At 51.0% G+C, this 18,976-nt stretch overlaps 6 protein-coding genes across 6 annotated transcripts in view; 3 read left to right on the forward strand and 3 right to left on the reverse strand.

Annotated features, from left to right (window-relative positions):
• IAQ61_002024 (uncharacterized protein) overlaps positions 1–3,143 on the forward strand; it is a 5,804-nt gene extending 2,661 nt beyond the window's left edge. The window contains exons 4-5 of the mRNA XM_066095364.1: positions 18–1,512; positions 1,567–3,143. Coding sequence (XP_065954848.1) covers positions 18–1,512; positions 1,567–2,499 — 2,428 coding nt within the window. The 3' untranslated portion in view covers positions 2,500–3,143. The remainder of the gene's footprint in view (positions 1–17; positions 1,513–1,566) is intronic.
• An 854-nt stretch (positions 3,144–3,997) lies between these two features.
• Positions 3,998–4,267, reverse strand: IAQ61_002025 (uncharacterized protein; the record flags this gene model as incomplete). The annotated part of the gene is made up of 1 exon (XM_066095365.1): positions 3,998–4,267. The coding sequence occupies one exon, from the start codon at positions 4,265–4,267 to the stop codon at positions 3,998–4,000; it is 270 nt and encodes an 89-aa protein (XP_065954849.1).
• Positions 4,268–5,023: 756 nt separating this feature from the next.
• Positions 5,024–7,976, forward strand: IAQ61_002026 (uncharacterized protein; the record flags this gene model as incomplete). Its single annotated transcript, XM_066095366.1, has 5 exons — positions 5,024–5,068; positions 5,127–7,124; positions 7,550–7,633; positions 7,689–7,865; positions 7,965–7,976. 5 exons carry the CDS (start codon positions 5,024–5,026, stop codon positions 7,974–7,976), a joined length of 2,316 nt encoding a protein of 771 aa, XP_065954850.1.
• A 1,185-nt stretch (positions 7,977–9,161) lies between these two features.
• On the reverse strand, positions 9,162–10,621 carry IAQ61_002027 (uncharacterized protein; the record flags this gene model as incomplete). The annotated part of the gene is made up of 3 exons (XM_003833846.1): positions 9,162–9,402; positions 9,454–10,012; positions 10,066–10,621. 3 exons carry the CDS (start codon positions 10,619–10,621, stop codon positions 9,162–9,164), a joined length of 1,356 nt encoding a protein of 451 aa, XP_003833894.1.
• Positions 10,622–11,543: 922 nt separating this feature from the next.
• On the forward strand, positions 11,544–13,771 carry IAQ61_002028 (uncharacterized protein; the record flags this gene model as incomplete). Its single annotated transcript, XM_066095367.1, has 3 exons — positions 11,544–11,705; positions 11,795–12,199; positions 12,254–13,771. 3 exons carry the CDS (start codon positions 11,544–11,546, stop codon positions 13,769–13,771), a joined length of 2,085 nt encoding a protein of 694 aa, XP_065954851.1.
• A 2,044-nt stretch (positions 13,772–15,815) lies between these two features.
• On the reverse strand, positions 15,816–18,570 carry IAQ61_002029 (uncharacterized protein; the record flags this gene model as incomplete). Its single annotated transcript, XM_003833849.2, has 3 exons — positions 15,816–16,334; positions 16,415–17,958; positions 18,010–18,570. Coding segments are annotated over 3 exons (2,607 nt in total), but the record flags the coding sequence as incomplete, so codon positions are not given.
• Between the last annotated feature and the right edge of the window lie 406 nt (positions 18,571–18,976).

An 18,976-nucleotide genomic window follows, 5' to 3' on the forward strand; every position in this document is an offset into this window, starting at 1 on the left:
TCAACTGACTGGAACAGGAACAACCGCATGTCTATGCCTGTCACCAGTCTCGACTATCGCAGTCGTACCGACCTCCCAGATCTGGCATCGGTTCTTGGTCACATCGACACTGCTGGCTACTTGTTCGGCGAAGAGGAGAAAGAGCGCAACCCTGCAGCATCGCCTCCTGATCAGAAGGCCTACTTCCAAATGAGCAACACCAAGGATGAATTCCCCATATTGGTTCGTCGTGATGGCGCCGGTAAGGGTATGCAACTTTCCGTTTCCTCTGATGCACTTGTTCTGGCTGCGCCACAAATCCCCTACGCCATTCACACATCTTTTCATCGAGTTTCAAAGTCGCTCCCTACTGACTCGTTGTGCGAAGCAGCCCATGACCAGTACGAGTCTAGTGCGGCCAATGGCAACATGGAGACCACTACTCCGACTAAGAATGTATCCAACAACCGCCGTTCTGTCGACTTCACATTCAGTCCCAGGACCACGGAGAACAAGCGCGCAAGCTTCACCAGCCTTACCAACCCTATCAATGGTGTCCCAAAGCTGACTCAGTCCTACTCCGCCAGTGAAGTCCCGACCCTCAAGAATGGCGCCAATGGTGGAAATGGTGGAAACGCAGTCAACGGTACGAACGGCATGGGCTACAAGTCTCATGCTGAGCAGCACCTGCACAACCACAACGCCAGCCTGGGACGCATCCCGCCGAATGCAACCAATAACCGTCACAGTCGTGAGCTCTCATCGGGCTTCAAGGACCAAGAATATCGCGCAGCACAGCACTCGGGACTGCACGCGAGCGCAGCCCCGTTCGGCCCTGCTATAACTTCTGCTGCGTCCATGAACGGCCTTGCTGCTGCTACTGTTGGATCTCCTGCCATGTCGCAGTATTCCGCCGCTTCAGGTGGCTCGAACAGCCAATACTACGGATATGGAATGTCAATGATGAACGGCATGAATGGCGGCATGAACGGTCTCAACAGTGCAATGAACGCAATGTCGCTTGGACATGGTCATCCTCTGGCTGGACCTTCTGCGTACGGACCAGGACCAGGACCTAATGGAGTGTACGGCCAGATGCCATACTACAACCCATATGCTACCTATGGCCCTAGTGGTCGTATGCAGGACAGCCAGGCTCGCGTCATCCAGAGCCGTCGTCTTCAAAATGATGCTAGTCGTTTCATGAACTACGACCTCAAGACTATGCCCCGCCATGAAATCTATACTTTGTGCAAGGATCAACACGGCTGTCGTTTCCTGCAGAAGAAGCTTGAGGACCGCAACCACGAGCACATCCAGATCATCTTTGAGGAGACCAACCCTCATGTTGTCGAGCTGATGACCGATCCCTTCGGCAACTACCTCTGCCAGAAGTTGTTGGAGTTTTGTAATGACGAGCAGCGCAACACTCTGGTTCGCAATGCGTCCCCTGCTATGGTCTCGATTGCTCTCAACCAACACGGCACTCGCGCGTTGCAAAAGATGATTGAGTACATCTCTACAGAAGATCAGGTTCGTCAACTTGGCCTTGCTTCTTGATGACATTTATCCACTAACGTTGCATAGACTCAGATGATTATCCAGGCTCTGTCTGGCCAAGTTGTCGACCTTATCCAGGATCTGAATGGCAACCATGTCATCCAAAAGTGTTTGAACCATCTCAAGCCATCTGAGGCCCAGTTCATCTTTGATGCTGTCGGGGAACACTGTGTCACCGTCGGTACTCATCGCCATGGTTGCTGCGTCCTCCAGCGCTGCATTGACCATGCTGCCGGTTACCAGAAGATCGATCTAGTCCACAGGATCACTCAGAACGCCTTCAGTCTGGTACAGGACCCATTTGGCAACTACGTTGTCCAGTACATCCTCGATCTGAATGACGAGAACTTCACGACTCCGATGTGCAAGAGCTTCGAGGGCAGGGTTCCTGAGCTGTCGAAACAGAAGTTCAGCTCCAACGTCATTGAAAAGTGCATCCGCTGCGCCAACATGGACGCCAAGGCCATGATGATTCAAGAGCTTCTGGACATGGTAGAGCTTGAGATGCTCATGCGCGATCAGTACGGCAACTATGTCATTCAGACCGCTCTCGAGTTTGCTCCGGGAGAGTTGGCCCTGCACCTTATTGAATCCATGCGTCCCATCTTGCCTACTATACGCGCGACCCCATATGGCCGCCGTATCATGGCCAAGGTCCAGGAGCGTGAGGGTCGTCTTGCTGCGTACACCGGTCGCACCATCTCTGGTCAGACCTCGCCCCAGGCAGAGCCATCCGGCTACCAGGGCTCCAACAGCTCTTCCGGCTATCAGACTCCCATGTACACCGCAACCGCCAACTACGGCACCAACATCGTTTCTCCGCAGCCGCATCGTCAGGCCCACCGCCTTAGCAACCCGGCCCTTCCTCACCACCTGCAGAACCATGTACAGCACCCAGCATACCAGTACGGAGCTGCCAACGAGAACGGCAATGGAAACGGCATGGGCAACTTCTTCTAAGGTGTTTTGATCATCTGCAATGACGTTACGATTTCGACGAGTGACGGCATCGCTTCAGACTTTCGGTCTTCTCACGTGTGGGAGCCATTGCTCCTCCATTCTTCCTTCTTCCATTCTTGGGCAGGTCGTTTTGTATAGTACATTACGAGCATTATCGGAGCTTCGGCAATATTTGGGCATCTCGAGGCGCTATGATTTGCAAAGGTAATGCACTGCCGTGTTGCCATCTTTCGTTTCTCACACTCTGTTTTGTACTTTACCCTTTTTTTCCTTATTGCCCTCCTTCAGACGGCACAGATGTAGTGCATTCAAAAAGGTGGCCCTGCATGGGCTCATGGCGCTGCGCTGAAGACGCGGACTGCATGTCATGTCATTGCCTGGCGCTTATTTACGATCGATGATGATGATTCAAGGATAAGGCTACATGGCGATTCCTTGAGATGAGACACAATCGAAGTCTTTTTTTCGGTGACTTTTGTTCTTGACCCTTGTCCTGGTGATTAACCAAGTGATTAGAGCCACCACAACTTTAGCCAAGTGATCCCTGACTTTGGTACAAGCATGAGTCTCCATCTCGGTGTACGATGGCTAGTGACTCTAATAGCGGTAGGATAGGTATCAAGGCGGGTTTTGGAACAGCTTTTGGGCTGTACCGTGTTCGGGCCTGTGTACATAAACTCCAACCCTAAAAAACATGAAACAGGAGCAAAAAGAGGCCACATGTACTCTACGATACTGCCAGGGAAACAAAGGACTTTGGATTCTAGAACGTCTCCATTATTCCACCGAGGCTCTCGCGTGCAAGAAAGAATGGTTCACTAAGATGCGACCATACTAGATTTAAGAGATGGTGAGCTTTGTGCAGTCACACACCCAATCACAACGCTCAGACACTGCCAAGCGCCGACTGAAACGGGGGGTCAGTTGCCCCCAATGACGTGCCTTCCGCTTCCAGCCTATCGTACGTACAGTAGGCTTCCTCTATCCTCTTGGACAGTTAACTTCAGCGCTCGCCCTCTTCCTCCCTTTGTCACACACCCGCAGATAGAAGGCTCCGACTGTTGTTACAACGTATTTGCTACTTACTTTACTAGGAAACCTGCTATCGTACACGCTTGGGCAATCTACCTTGTTCACCCGTACGCTGTCACTGTTGTACTCCGCAGACAACCGCAGTCACACCATAGTCGACCTTTATCATGCGCCACGCACTCTTTTCCCTAGTCATCGCCCTTCTCGCTGCCTTCGCCATGGCTGTTGCACCTTTACGCTCTGTGATTCTCACCTGGCCACACGACACGCCAGACTGCATTCTCGATGATGTCAAGCAAGCGATCATAGAGGCTCAGGGCACGGTATGTCCCCACCACTTAGACAACATGACGTCCGGCTGTTAGGAGTGGAGATGCTCATGCGAAGACAGATTACACACGAGTACACGATCATCAAGGGCATCGCTGCCATGGTGTCGGAGTCTGCGCTCGAATCTGTCTCGGCGCTAAGTAGCCAATACACGTACACTCTTGAGGAAGATAGCATTATGAGCACGCAGGAGGACCAGAAGTAGGCATGTCATGGAAGTATGGAAAGTGGAGAGATGATGTGTATCCTCTGCGTTGGCAACTGCTGTGAGGGGGTCCACGAATAAAAGACGATCTTTGAGACTGGATGGCGTTAGGTCGGACCTGGACTGGAGTTTGTTATGCGCTGATTGATTGAACGATGCAGATTGTAGTATGATGTCGAATTCGGGATTGATGTGTTCCATTTTTTGTTAGCAAAGACGTGTGCCTATCTCATGATGGATATGTGATGGCGCAAACGTGACGAATCTCTTGATGAATGGTGTGTGAATTGAGGGTAGAATGGCTACTATGTACAACCGCGGCGAGACTACATGTGAAGATAGTTACTAAGCCTGAGGCATGTTCTTTTGACTGTAAAGTGTAGAGAGAGGAACACCATGGGACGGCTCTTGCCTGGGGTGAAATGAAGTGCCCAGCCCTGGACTCTACTCTAGCGGGCGGCTGCTTCCCCGCGGTGGCTGGGATGGTCATCGGTGGACGTGCAGTGGGGTTAGGTATCGTCGCAGCAGCCAGCTCTGGGGCATAACGGCGGCCCAAGGCTCCAGGACTCGATGCGCGTCAGTACTGTCTGCCAGAAAAGAGAATAGAGAAGAAGAAGAAGAAGAAGAAGAAGAAAAGTGGCTGCTCTTCCACTGCATACTGTGCTTTTCTCGGTCTTTCCCGACTTCCTAGAAGGCTGCTGTTGCCTCCCCCCAAAATCCACACACTGTGTCGGGAGCGCGCTTCAACTGCCGCTTAGCGTTCTGACCGCCAGCATCACCCCCGACGCGTCGACACGTCCAACAGAGAGTCAATGCGTAGTGGAGCGCTTCCTATGTCACACCTCCAGACCGCCCTCTCATGATGCTTGGGTGTCTTTACAAAGTTCCTTCACCTACAAGCAACTTTGAACCTGTCTGCGGGTAGGCAGTAGACGAACGACCCCGCCAATCTGCACCATGGATGACTTTAAGCCTGAGCTGATGAAGGCTCTTCTCGACTGGGTGCGTATGAGAACTGAAGAATGTTCCCCAGGGCTACTGCTGATACGCCGTGTCCTAGGTCAACACATTCGAGCTCGCTGGTAGGGTGACCTCATGGAGCCAACTCGAAGACGGCCAGGTGCTGTGGCAGATTCTCTCCGACATAGACGCCGAGTACTTCAACGAATCCCTTCCAAACTTCGAAGAAAACCACCGCCGCCAATCCGTCGACTGGATACCGCGATGGCAAAATCTCAAACACATTGAGCGAACCGTGTCGACGTACATACGGGAAGAGTGCGAGCAGTTGCCCGTCCTGACGAAGCGCATGATACCGGATCTGAAAACAGGAGCAAGAGATGGCTCGACGATGCTTGTGGCCAAGTTGACCATGGCCGTCCTGCTTGCCTCCTGTTTCTCGCCCAAGAGCAACCAGCGGATGCTACAAGTCATGTCCCAGCTGGGCACCAAGACGGCAGAGACGATTGCAGAAGCTATACAGGATATGCAGTCTCTGGACCAGAGGATGTCAGAGCTCGGCGTAGATGCTGAGCTGACGCCAGAAGTACACCTCACGGGGTATAGAACGCCTACGCGGGCGCTATCGGGCACACAATCGACCATGGGAGGCCCTTCGGAACTAGAACAGGAGGCACAATTGTTCGAGGCGAACAAGGACAGACAGGCGATGAAGATTCAAATAACTAAACTAAAGGACGAACTCAAAACTTCTCGAGAACGCATATCGAAGCTGGAGGAAGAGGTGGCCGAAGCATCTGCCTATCTAGACGTCCGGGCAGGCAATGCACAGCGAGCCGAGTCGGACGATGTTGAACAGCTGCGGAACGACTTAGCACGCGACCGTCAGTACATCGACCAGCTCGAGACTGACCTTGCGAATGCGCGAGACATAATGGACAGTCAAAAGCGGAGGCTCGAGCGACTGCAGAATGAGGAGGGATCCAAGCAAGATCTGAGAGATCAACTACAGATGGTCAAAGCCGAGCGTGACGAGCTCAGTCAAAGAGCCAAAGCGAATGAAAATCTCAAGAAGAAGATAGAGTCCTTGACCAAGGAGACCAAACAACTCGAGACGCTCAGGGAAGAATACCAACAAGCGCGTGAGCGACTCGCGGAGTTGGAAAACGTACAAGAAAGATGTGAAGCTCTCGAGAAAGTCTACAAGGAGAACAGCCAGACACTTGTCAACTGTGAGCAAGCAATCTTTGAGGAGAAGGGGAAACGAACAAGAGTCGAACATGAGAATCTATTGCTTATGAAGCAATGCGAACAAACTCGCGAGTTACAATACAAGGCTGAAGATGCCAGGCAAGAGCTAGAAGATCGGATACGAGAGCTTGAGGCAGCGAGCCATGCCAACGCCGGAGGGAACCTGGAAGATGAATTGTCACAAGACGAAAACTCGAAAGGTTCTGATGATGTCAACAGCGCAAGGCCTGCAGATGCAAGGACTAGTGCAGATGTTCTCGCATTACAACAAAAGGTTGATATTCTACAAGCCCGACTAAAGTCGCTGGAAGCAGAGACGCTCAAGCAGATGCAAGAAAACTTGGGGCTGAGATCTGATATGATGGCGGAGAAGGATGAGGAGAATCAGAAGCCATTCCTGGAGCAAAATGAGAAGCTTCAGACCGCAGAGACCGAACTCGAGGAACTTCATCGCAAACTGAGAGAAAAGGACCTAGAGGTCGCGGAGCTGCGCAACGAACTGAACAAAAAATCCGATGTTAGCGAAGACGAGAGGGCAGAGGGTCTTCAGGCTGAATATCAACGGATGCTGGCCATTCAGCAAAAGACGAATCAAAGGTTGAGAGATTTGGAGATTATCAACGATGAGAAGTCTGGTCTTCTACGGGCTGCTCTCCTTCATCGCGAAAATCTTTCGCCAGAACTTCTCGAACTTAAAAGGGTGGAAACATTGCGGCATATTCGCGAACGGATTGATTCAGTCTTACAGACGCCAGCAGAAGCTCAAGCCAAAGTGCTCGATAGCACGAGTACTGAAATTGCCGAGACTGTGTTATCAGCAGAAGCGGCGTTGGAGAAGGCAAAGAACGTAAGTATAGTCCAACTCTCCTACGAAGCGGCATCGTCTTCGGCATTCGATGCTGCGATTACTGCAATGAGACGGCGTCAACTCGACCACTCGTTCTCTACGTCCACCTTGATTACACAGACGACACCAAGGCACGACCAGGCGGGAAAGAATAAGTCAATCTCGGAGAAGTCCACTTCGACAGCCGGGAGGGGACACACGACCTGGAGAAGGATGGCACAGCTTGTGTCGCCTAAGCGCAGGATAAAGTCTACACTGTGTAGTGCAGACTACCATACCGCGCTGACTTCAGTTGAGTGTGCGGCACGTTCGTCCCTGACCTGGCTGCCCGAAGTATACTTATCCTTGCGACTATCCTTGCTCCTCTCCTTGCGTTGTGCTGTCGATTGGTCGACAAGCTAGGTGCACGAGGCTAACAATTACAGGATCTTCAAGAACAAGTCGCATCGAATAGTACGCTGCGCGAGCAGCTTGAGCAAGCGAGGGAAGAGACTTCAGAGAAGGGCTCGGTAAGTCTATCTTTGTCCTTTTGATTGTCTACTTGGGTACACTAACACATGGTAGATTGAATTGCAACAAGAAGTCGAGAATCTACGTCGCGAGAATCAACTCATCACATCAGCCTGGTATGACATGACCTGCCGACTCCAAAGCAACACCGTCATCCTACAAAGGCGCAGCGAAGCCCCCAAAGGCTGGCTTGGGAAGCAAAGAGCCGCTGTAGGCGGCGCAGGTATCTTGGTACGTTTTATTATTTCTACATTTTGCTCCCCACACTCTTATCCGTAGCTTTTTCTTTTGTAAAAAAAAAAGAAAACGTCTCCTAACAAGCACATGCAGGGTCGAAGGTAGCACCCACTCGATCCTACCAGGCACTTGTTTCCCTTTTCTCTATTGTTCATCCTCCCCCTTGTTGTTCGCCTCGGCGTAGCGTAGATGTCTGCCCATCAGTCTAGGCCGGTCTTGTCTTTTGTCCTTGTCTTGTCATGATTAGTCACGCACAGCAGCGAGAAAGCAAGCTTTTTGCACGTGTTTTATGACTTTTGGGTTTTGTATCGGCATCGCATCGCGTCATATCATATCATACCATGTTATACACATGCCATTCACCACGGAACACATCCATACATGAAGAGATACATATGTATACATGTGTATATTTTCCCATATCTTGCTTTTCTTCCCCACCTCCCCCATCACTCTCCCACACCCTCTCGGGCTTTGCGTTTCCAAGCGTCTTTGTAGTTATACCCCCGCTGGCGTTTGTGGCGTTTGTGGTGTTTGTATTTGCGTTTTTTGCCTTTCATTCCTGCGTTGCTGTTTTTTTTTTGGCGACTTCTTGCGCTTTTCAACGGCTACAGGGAGGCAAGGGCAAGGGGTGTAGCGTTATGGGGTTTTGCGGTGGGAATTTAGTTGTGCATGTGTGGGTATTGTTAGAATGAAAAGGAAAGGGGAGGGGGCATGGGAATGGGAATGGGAAAGTGTAATACAAAGATGGATATGAAGACAAATATGAAGAGCTTGGTGTATCTCAATGGCTTGAGACTGTGATTAACCCCCACCCCCCCCCCCCCTCTCACTCGTCTGTGCATACAAGTACGAAAATGGCAAGATGCTCTACTTCCAACTACCAAATGCACGAGGAGGGTAAAGAGAGTTTCCACTGTATCGCACGAGTCATGGTGAAGAGATGCTATAAACAGGACATGAACATATCTATTTCTCCACTAGCTAGACCGATTCCAGCCTCTTCATGTTTGAATGAGGAACTAAACTAAACTAAAAAAAGATTCCCACCGGAAAAAGAAACTAAAGTGGTTAATGCAACCGAGTCCAAATGCAAAAAGCTCGAGAGACTGTGAATGCTCATCGGTTGGCAAATACAAAGCCCAGACGGTGAAGGAGAGACCGCATGGAAGATGAGTTTGACCATGCATGCAGTGCAGCAAACACAGGCCAGATAGGGAAATAAGACTGCCAGAGAAGCAACAAAGTCGGCAAGATGATGTTTGAGGCGTGAGGGAAAACCGGTGTGGATTAGCGTCTACCACCGCCAGCGCCGCGGTTGCGAATCTGCTTTAGGATATCGACGTTGCTAGAACGGTTGCGAGTGTTTTCGTTGAAGACGACGTTGCTCTTGGGCGCAATGGTGTAGTTTGTCGGGCCCGTCTCCATGCGAGCACGGACAAAGTTGCGGGGGGCCTCGAGAGCCTTTTTCCGCGCAGCCGCGGCCTGGCTGGCCTGGCTGTTTGCAAGGCGGTCGGCGGTTCTGTTCATACTGGGAGGGAGTGTTAGTGGATGCCGTGTAGAATAGGGAATGACAACGTACCTTGGATCGTAGTCAGCCTGGGCAAACTCCTTTTTGCGGTAATCGTCGGTTCGGCGAAGAATGGGACGGGTCCAGTCTGTGAAGAGACGCTCGGCTTGGCGCTTGATGGAGAGTTCGGGACGCTTGCTCTTGATGTAGAACATGATGACTTTGCCGATGCCAGAGGCAACAAGCGTGTCCTTGTTGACAGGGAGCTTTGCGAGCGAGGCAAACAGTTCTTTCTGGATGTCGTAGGCGGGAAGACTACCGTCGCTGAGAGGCTCTAGGAAGAAGCGCACTGACTCGAGGAGATTGACTTCGGGGTCGACTATGGTTTCCCGCAAACTATTCTTGTTGAGTAGGGCCGTGACTTCTGGTAGGAGTTTGAGCTTGTGTCGGGCGGGCTCATCGCGCTTGCGACCTTCGTTGTCGGCTTCAGCTGCTGCTGCCATGCGACGGCGCATCTCCTCAATTTCTTGATCCGCCATTTGTTCCAGGTCGATGCCATCCTTCTTTCGTCGGCGGGAAGAGTTGCCCTTGACTATGGAGTCGATTTGCGCATTCAGTGCGCGTTTCCGGCCTGTGGATCTGTATTAGCATGGACAGCAAATGTGCAAGCGGCTGAGAACGTACGCTCTTCTGGAGTGAGATTTGCATCTGCCTCTGCATCGTCGTCTGGGCTGGCCCCACGGACCCTGCCTGCCTTCTTGGTCCGCTTGCTACGCCTCTCGCCGTCCTCTGCCGCATCTTCACCATCCTTGTTCTTCTTGCGGCGTGGCTTATCTGCGCGCTTCTTCTTTTTCCTTGGTTCCTCACCATCTGCCCCCGTTCGCTTGCGCTTGTGCACACCAATTTGCTTGACGTTGTCCTCATCGATAGCCTGCGCTGGACGCTCTTCAATGGCGATGTTGCTTGCGTCGAATTCGCCAAACTGCTCATCAAGCTGGTCATCATCTAATGCTTCAGATAAGACTGATTCATTGTCTGAAAGGCCAGCCTGGATGTCGTCGTCGTCGGGCATCCCTGGCTGCTTCTCTGTCGCTTCCATGTCTTGGTAGGGCTCCGCGATGGTGGGATTTGGGACCGAGTTTTCCTCGTCTATTTCAGGGCGTAAAGGATCCTGGGGGTCGTTGCCAGCCTCAGGAAGCGGCGACCGCGAATGCGACCGAGTGAATTTCACGTCTTCCATGATCACTCAGTCAGTGATGTTCCGGCGATGTGTGGAGCGTGGACTTGTTGGTCTTAAAGCGGGTGTGGGGAGGTTTTGAATAGAGAGAAGAGATGATTTCTAGAGAAGAGAAAAGGGGGTTTGGTGGTTTGCAGGCACAGGGAAATATTCGAGGACAGTCGTTGGTCGCGGGTCGTCACTTTCTTTGAGGAGAGGCGCGACGTACCATGGGACAACAATTGGCCGGGCCTTGGCACTTCAAATGGGTCCGTGCGCCCAGCTGAGAGTCGACCCAGATCTACCTAACGTCGCGCGTTTCCTTCCACGACCAACCTCGACTCTCTCCTTCATTTCTCTCACCCTCTCTCCATCCCACACTCAACACACTTTCTGCACCAGAGCCGCTCAGCTGATGGATTGATTTTCACAGTCATCGACACCATCGACACCATCACCACTTTGCCCGTCCCCATCCCCATCCCCCTCCCCCTCCCCTCGTCCAACCTGCACGTCGCGGCCTCGGCTTGCTTGACACAACGCTTACGTTAGGTATATCCTCTTCGCAGTACTGTCGCGTTTGCGCGCTGTTGCTGCTTTAGCTGGCTTGAAGGAAGGAGGTTTCACAGTGGGAGGAACACAGCGGCTGGAGGAGAGCGAGTTTTGTCACTGTCCTAGCTGTACCGACGCAGTCTTCTCGCTGCGTCATCTGGCGCGGTCATAGCTAGTATCAACAGAAACACTGTCTTTACGTGTGTTCGAGAGCGAGGAACAAAACATCGTCAATCTTGATCATCTGGCGTTCGAAACTGGCCACATCTGGATTGCGATCTCAACCAACACAAATGCGAACAGCTGCATCATACTGTTGACGCATAAGCTCCTTCTCTAACTTCACAAGCACATCACCCTCTACCCTAACCCTCCAAGATCACTTCTGCCCAACATGTCTTTGCCAGCTGCTGAAGTGGCGGCTGACTTCCGAGATGCTCTACAAGATCTGAGGATGAACAGTAGGCCGGAAATTAGCAATCTAACCCTCATCGCCAAAGAAAACACAGAGTATGCGGAAGCTATATCCACCGAGCTGGAGAACCATATTCGGTCGGTGAGTCTACTGACGCCTCCATCCAATGGCTCAAGCGAGTTTAATTTCTCGTGTGCAATTCTGGTCTTCATACAACTAACATGTCGCAGACTCGACCCGAGTGGAAACTTCCTGCCCTCTATGTACTTGACTCCATCGTTAAAAATGTTGGTACTCCATACACCGTCTATATTGGACGCAACCTCTACCGCACCTTCATGGATGCCTACCTTGTCATGGACCAAGGCACACGAAAAGCTATGGAAGGTTTGTTGCGCACATGGAAACAGCCCGTACCTGAATCGATGGACCCTCGCCCTGTATTTCCCATCGATGTGACTCGAGACATCGAGAACGCGTTGACCAAGATTCGTGCTGCCGTGCAACAACAGGTTCAGCGACCGCAGCATGCGCTTCCGCCGCGTCCACCAACAAATGCAGCCTGGAGAGACACGGCAACCCCACCGCAGAATGGGTCGCACTTCGCAGCTCCTAACGATCCACGGGTTCGACCGGTAAATATGCATTCTCGAAGTGGTCAGGTTCAGAAGCTAACCCCGCCTCCACAGTCGTACCCTCCTACATCCCAGTATGGACCTCAACACACATCAACGCCACCAGTACCATATCAACAGCCACAGCAGCACGCGCAGCCAATATCTTCTGTAGATCTAGCTGAATTGAAGACTGAGATTGCTCAGCTGATCAACAACACCCAAACCGCGTTCGCGCAAAATGCTACAGATGTTGCCCTACGGACCAAGTTACAGGCACTCCTGTCGCTGAAGCAGATCCTGGACACACAGACTCTACCTCCCCAGCAACTCGAGGCTGTACGCCAGCAAGTGCGAGCGTTAGCACCACCCCCAGCGCCGACACCAACATTCCCGCCTGCAGCGCCTACATATTCATCACAGCATGCGATGCCACCAAATCTCTCCACTAACTTCTCTCCGGCAGGTGCCGCACCTAATGGTCTTCCCCCGAATGTTGCACAACTGCTCGCTGGCTTTAGATCCCCAATGCAACAACAGACGCCTCAACCGGCGCCGACACCTACTCCTCCGGTCCTAAACCTGGCAGACCTTTTGAAGCGCATGTCATCTCCCGCACAGCCCGCTTCAGTACCTGCACCTGCACCGTTCCAACTGCCACTCCAAGGATTTCCACCACCCGTATCCACACCCGTACCTGCCCCTCAACCGGCTCCTCCCGCACCATCGGGAACGCCAACAGCCAACCTCGCAGCGCTTCTCGCGCAGTTCAATAAACCTGCTGCAGCGCCACCATTGCTACAGCCGACACCGGTGCAGAGTACATTTGTGCCACAATTCCAGCCACCTCCTGCCACTGCACCTCCAGCCTTAGGTAGTGCGGATTGGCTCTTGAAAGCACTCAGTAGTGTACCTGGTGCCACTCCTACCAACACGACTCCCGTCACTGCCCAGCCGATGGCACGCCAAACGTCAGGCCCTGCAGGCCTAATGGATCATATCGAGCTAACCACAGCCTCTATGAAGAAGCCTCGCATGCACCTAATCTCGCGGCTCTATGAAGCCAAGCCTAACATGTGCGCCACTTGTGGTCGCCGCTTTGAGAACACCCCGGATGGCAAAGAAAAGAAAGCACGACACATGGACTGGCATTTCAAAATGAAAGATCCTGATGCCGCCAAGCGCGGGCTTCACCGACAATGGTATATATCTGAACGCGAATGGATCGAATATCGTGAAGTCGACGAGTCGTCACCCCCTAATGCGAATGACCCATCCTCCACATCCAGCGCCTCCAAATTGAAGAAGCAACCGAAAGACCGCTATGTGAGCGTACCTCAGGATGTAGCGATGCAGCAATCTCCGTGCCCAATTTGTCAGGAGAAATTCGACACAGTGTGGAGTGTTGAGGCGAACGACTTTGTATGGATGGATGCGCTAAGTGTGGGCGGGAAGGTGTACCATGCTACATGCTTTGAGGAGTACAGTAAAGGTCTCGGGATCGAGATGCCGGGCACGCCGGACTCAGTGCTCGGGAAAAGGAAGGCAGATGGTATAGGGAGCGGTGAAGGCAAGAAGGTTAGAGCATATTAAGACGTCTCCAGGATCTAAAAGAGAGGATATGAGAGAGAATTAGCACGGGATACCATCATATTAGCATTGTTGGGCGGTTTCATATTATGCATAGCGTTGCATTGGGTGGATTCTATATCTTATCCTGGATTTTCCCAACTCAGAAGCATGAGCGTGGCTAGGGTTACATTGCTGAAATTGTTCTTATGGATACTGAGCTTGGTCTCTATATGGCGTCAATATTATCCTTTTCATACACGCACTGGTCATAACCATGGATTTTATTGCAATGCAGACATAAAACACTATTAATTCATTTAGACGCAAGCCCAGAACTAATATGCATGTCCAGTTGATATACTCGGCAGTTAGTCTGCTCCTCTACCTATGCGAGCAACTCTATTGTGATCAACCGATGGAACTACTGCTTTCTCTAATACATGGTCCTTCACTGTTGTATGGACTTCGAGCATAGCCAGGAAAGACGTTAACTTGTCATCACAACTAATCAATGTACTTGACTTAGACTCACATATCTACCCACGCCGATCAAAGAATATCATGAAAGAATCTAGCATGAAACATCCCATGATATTGACTAGTCAAGCAGATAGTTGACTTCGCTAAGAAGACCCAAAGGACTTCTCTATTGACGTAATGGTAAATCACTACGGCCAGCACGCAGAAGAGCAAGAAGAACGATTCCTTCTTGTACTACTTCACTTTCCCTCAATCATCAGTATCGTCACCTTCAACTTTTATCCGGCCTCCTTTTCCAACGACACAATCGGCGCAGGCGGCGTAGTAAACTATAAGAGCATCATAAGCATCATCGGCGCCGAATACGATGAAGCGAACGGAGAAATGGTACCGCCGCGAAACTCACTTACGGCACTGTCCAAGGTCTCACCAGGGCTTCACAATGGTGTATCCCCGCAATATCGTCGTCCCTAGTATCGCTCAAATCGCACACCAAGCCTGAGCATCCATATCGTTCTCTGCAACATCTACCAGGGCGTCAATTCAATCACCCCTCTGCTCCTTGGTGGAGCCCTCGAGAAGACCTCCAAGGCTCCTGTCTAGGCGCTCAGCGTCCTCAATCCTATTCTCAGTCGCTCTGCACTCAGTTGTCCGGACAATATCATATCACCCAACTTTTTGTACCCACGGTCCCCATGTGAGGGTGGGTCTCAGACGCCGCTTAAGGTGCCGTCAGATAAGCATACGAGTGATGACACGTATGACAAGGGTTACTTTCGGAAGAATCCCATGTTGCCGGATTACATTGCGGCAACGAACTAGGCTTTTTTTCTCCTAGGTTTCGAGGACAACATACATTGTCTAAAACATTGAGCCGTGCGCCAGCACGTATGCGTCCTGTTTGAGGTTTTAATGTAACGATCGTCACAGCCCGGGGGGGCTTTTTTTTGGTTGGACTATCATATGCTCTCTTCTATTCTCTGTCACCTGGATTCTTGTTGTCGCATTTTGAGACTTTCTATGGCCGTGGAAGTACATATAGTTCTTGAATGAGTGATGACAACAGTGCCTGAGGACAGCGACGGGACAGGACGATGAAGTTAGCGATACGACAGCATACAAGCCAGTAAGAATAAATACAACATTTTAGCCCTTTCATACTCACATTTGCTTTGCTATTCCCTTTTGACACGGTGTCTAGGCGCTTCAAGTTCCCGTTGATATGAGCTTCCTATTGGCTATTCAAGTTCAATACACCATGTCTACCTCAACAGATATGATAACTGTGCCGACCGTTTGTAATAGCATGCTGTACACTGTCTACTGAGTAGATGACTAAAAATACATCCTCAAAGTAGAGCTCTTCATATATCTGCTACGCAGAACGACAATGTCACTGGTCTTTACCCGCTTATGGTACCAGGGCCCTTTCCCAGCATACCACCTTCCTCACTCTGCACGAAGTTGATGTTCCGATATAACTTGAATTCGATTGCATAACAGAGATTCGCTCCTTGCCCCCAATCTCCATCTTCACATTCCACCCACCTGACATATGAAGTCCATTACCATCTTTCCCTTACTCCTTCAATTATTTTTCTTTCAAAGCCCAGCGCTACCAATCCTGAACACATTAATAGTATCAGTGTATGTACTATTATTATCCTCGTTGCTCGCCAGATCCACCCCATCCCTTGTAACCATCTGCGTCGTCCCCAACGTATTCAAATTATACAAACCGATATCATAACTTAATCGATCCCCTTCAATACTCACCATGCGAGTCTGGCAGTCCGCACCCCCGTTGATCACCGAACAACTCGAGTTGTAGTTGTCGAAGAAGCTGTAGAGCCCGAGCCCATAGCCAAGAATGTTGTTGGAGCGCAAGATGCGCAAGCCCCACCCGGACGCTGCGTTGACGGAGGTATTAGAGGAGGGAGTGAAGACGGGATCGTTGAGAGAGGGGACAGTGGGGAAAGGGATTAGGGCGTCGGGGTTCGGCTGGAAGTACGCTGTTTCGGTCTGGATATGACCCATGATGATGTTGTGAGTGTCGACGAATTGATATTGGTATTTTATGTGATGTTCGACGACAGTGCCGTAACTATGGCTTAAATTAGCATTGTACTTTGGAGGGGAGGCACATGATGTGGGGTGTATGGATGGGGATCAATAGCGACTTACAGCCATAAGACACCGCGCTCGCTTTCAATGTGTAAGCCGCGACCGGAGTAGATGCTGACTTGCGTGCCGTTATTGTTTTCAACGTCGTCGAGATCGTGGTCTGCAGTCCACAACCAATTATTCTCCAAATACAAACCAGTACCGGATTTTGTGACGTGCATGGCCATGAAGGCTGCAATGCAATGCTCAGCTAGATTTTCGGCTGTGATTTCGGTCTCAGATGTCTTGATACACTGTTCTTTTTGGAGATCGGAACCTGCGAATCCACCAATCCGAGCATGCACATCCCACAAGCCGGATGGTTCATCATACGAAGCGAGGTTGTACTCGATAAGGATCGCGCCCTTCTGTTGGCCCTGTGTTGATACGAAGAGATCGGAGAGCTCGACTCTGCCCTGCTCACCAGGCTGAGCAATCTGTACGACAGCTTTGGGGTTCTCCATGTCATTGAAGTAATCGCCAGCCGACAAAATGACAGCACTAAGAGCTTCACCGACGATCTTGGAACCTGGCGGTACATATATAGTTCCTGTGACCTTGTAGTATCCGGCATCGATAAACAAGATCTTTCCTTCATACTTTGCCTTCAGAATCGCAGCATTCAGGGCTTTGGTATCGTCTGTTGTACCATCACCCCTAGCGCCAGCATCGCGTGCGGACATGAATTGCGACAGCGGTACTTCACCATACTGTGGCCTGGAGCGCTCGTAGAACTTCCCGTTGGCATCCAAGAGCTCAGCCGGTCGCTTGCTCGGTTCGATAGGCGCTCGCTGCGCATTTGGGCCATTTGGAAGGTAGCGATGGCCGTCAGCCCATGCTGAGATCACAGACTGACCCGACGACCCAGCCAAGTAGGTGCTGTTGGGGCCGAGAATAGCAGTCTCGACATTATTGAGCACAATGTTCTCCATGTAAAGACTTGCTCCAGCAGCAGGCAGTGAGGAATCAGTTTTGGAAGTCACGATGCCAATCGGCGTATTGCTTATCTCGCTGTCCAAGAGAGTGATCGAGCCGACGTTGATCGCATCCGGGCCATTCGCGGTAATGTTCAGTCCTACATTGCAATTGTTGATCGAGATACTCTTGTAATTCCAACCCCAATTCCAAAGTTGGTTGATAGCAGTGTGAACATTGTTGAAAGTGAGGTTGCGTGTAGTATATTGTTGGTTCCCAACGTTAAGGCCGTAGTGCCCTCCGTTGAAGACTAAATCCGTCATGAAACCGCCTGAGCCTTCGGTTATCACGATAGCCTGATGGCCCGCCATGCCATTTGAGGGATTCATGTTGAAAACAATGTTCTGCAAGCTAGTTGCCTGAGCAGTTGGCCAGTGGATACCAGCGGTTGTAGTGTTGAGAGGCAATTTCGTCATGTCAAGAATGAGGTTCCGAATCTGCCTGAAGAACGTCCTGGTCGATGGGAATCCAGTACGTCCGGCACGTGGACCTGAGGATGGGTATTTGGATCCATCGATCAACCCGAAACTCGCACCTTCAAAGTGTGGCGCAGCAACAATGGTTGGGAGGCAGTTGGGGTTGCCAATGATCTGATCTTGTCAGTTTAGAAAGGCCTTGTCAATTACTGTGATGAGGCTAACCTGAGTGTAATAGTAATCGATAATGCTGCTCGAGATCAAATAAGTGCCACTTGGGAAGTACACAATCGCTGGTGAAGTCGTCGCACTCTCGCAGACTCCGGGACCACATCTATCCTGTTCAGCCATAGCACGATTGATCGCTGCCGTATCATCCGTGATGCCATCACCGACAGCTCCATAATCCTTCACGTTCCTGAAAACGGTGTAGTTGTCAGGGTTTGGGTTGAAGGACGCGATACCCTGGTGCTTGACGTTTTCAAGCCAATAGGGTGCACAAGAGTCAGAGGAGCCATTCTTAGAATCTGGCTTGACGTGAGGCCCAGTGAGATCGGTGACACCGTGGGGATGTGTAGGGCGTAATGTGTATGCTGGGTCTCCAGTATTCACGTTCAGTTCATGTGGGTCGACATTCCATGTATCCGAACGAACGTGAAGCGCGAGCGTGCAAGTCGAAAAGGCCAAAAGGAGATTGGCTGAAGGAATCATCATGTTGATAACAGTCTCAAAGAAGACTGCACGAAAGATCGGCGGTGTAGCAACACGTCCGACATGTAGTGAGATCTAAGGGTGAAATACCGTATGTTTATAGCAAGGTATTTCCAACAAGTATTCAGCCCGACTGAACAGACCGCCTAGTCAGACCTCACTCTAGGAAATTCATAGTCAGCCCGAACGGGCCGCCCGGTCAAACTTAACATCGACAAGCAACGCTTGACGCTTATTGCATCTTTGTAGTGTAGGTACTCGAACAGCTCGGGGCACTTAAGCATCAGATAAATAGACATACTCCAATATATGGCAGTGGCTTATAGTCAATTGAAGTTCGAAAAATAGTAGTCAAACTTCCTGGGCTTATGTGCGATGAGTGGAAATGTCATGGTGACCTCTGGTGTGTCTTGGATGGACACGAGGGCCAAGTGCTAAGAACTACTAACCCCATCGGAAGGTTCATCAGTCCATGCTATAC

The sequence above is a fragment of the Plenodomus lingam genome (assembly GCF_022343315.1).
Source record: "Plenodomus lingam strain CAN1 chromosome Unknown contig_13, whole genome shotgun sequence".
Classification (NCBI taxonomy): domain Eukaryota; kingdom Fungi; phylum Ascomycota; class Dothideomycetes; order Pleosporales; family Leptosphaeriaceae; genus Plenodomus; species Plenodomus lingam.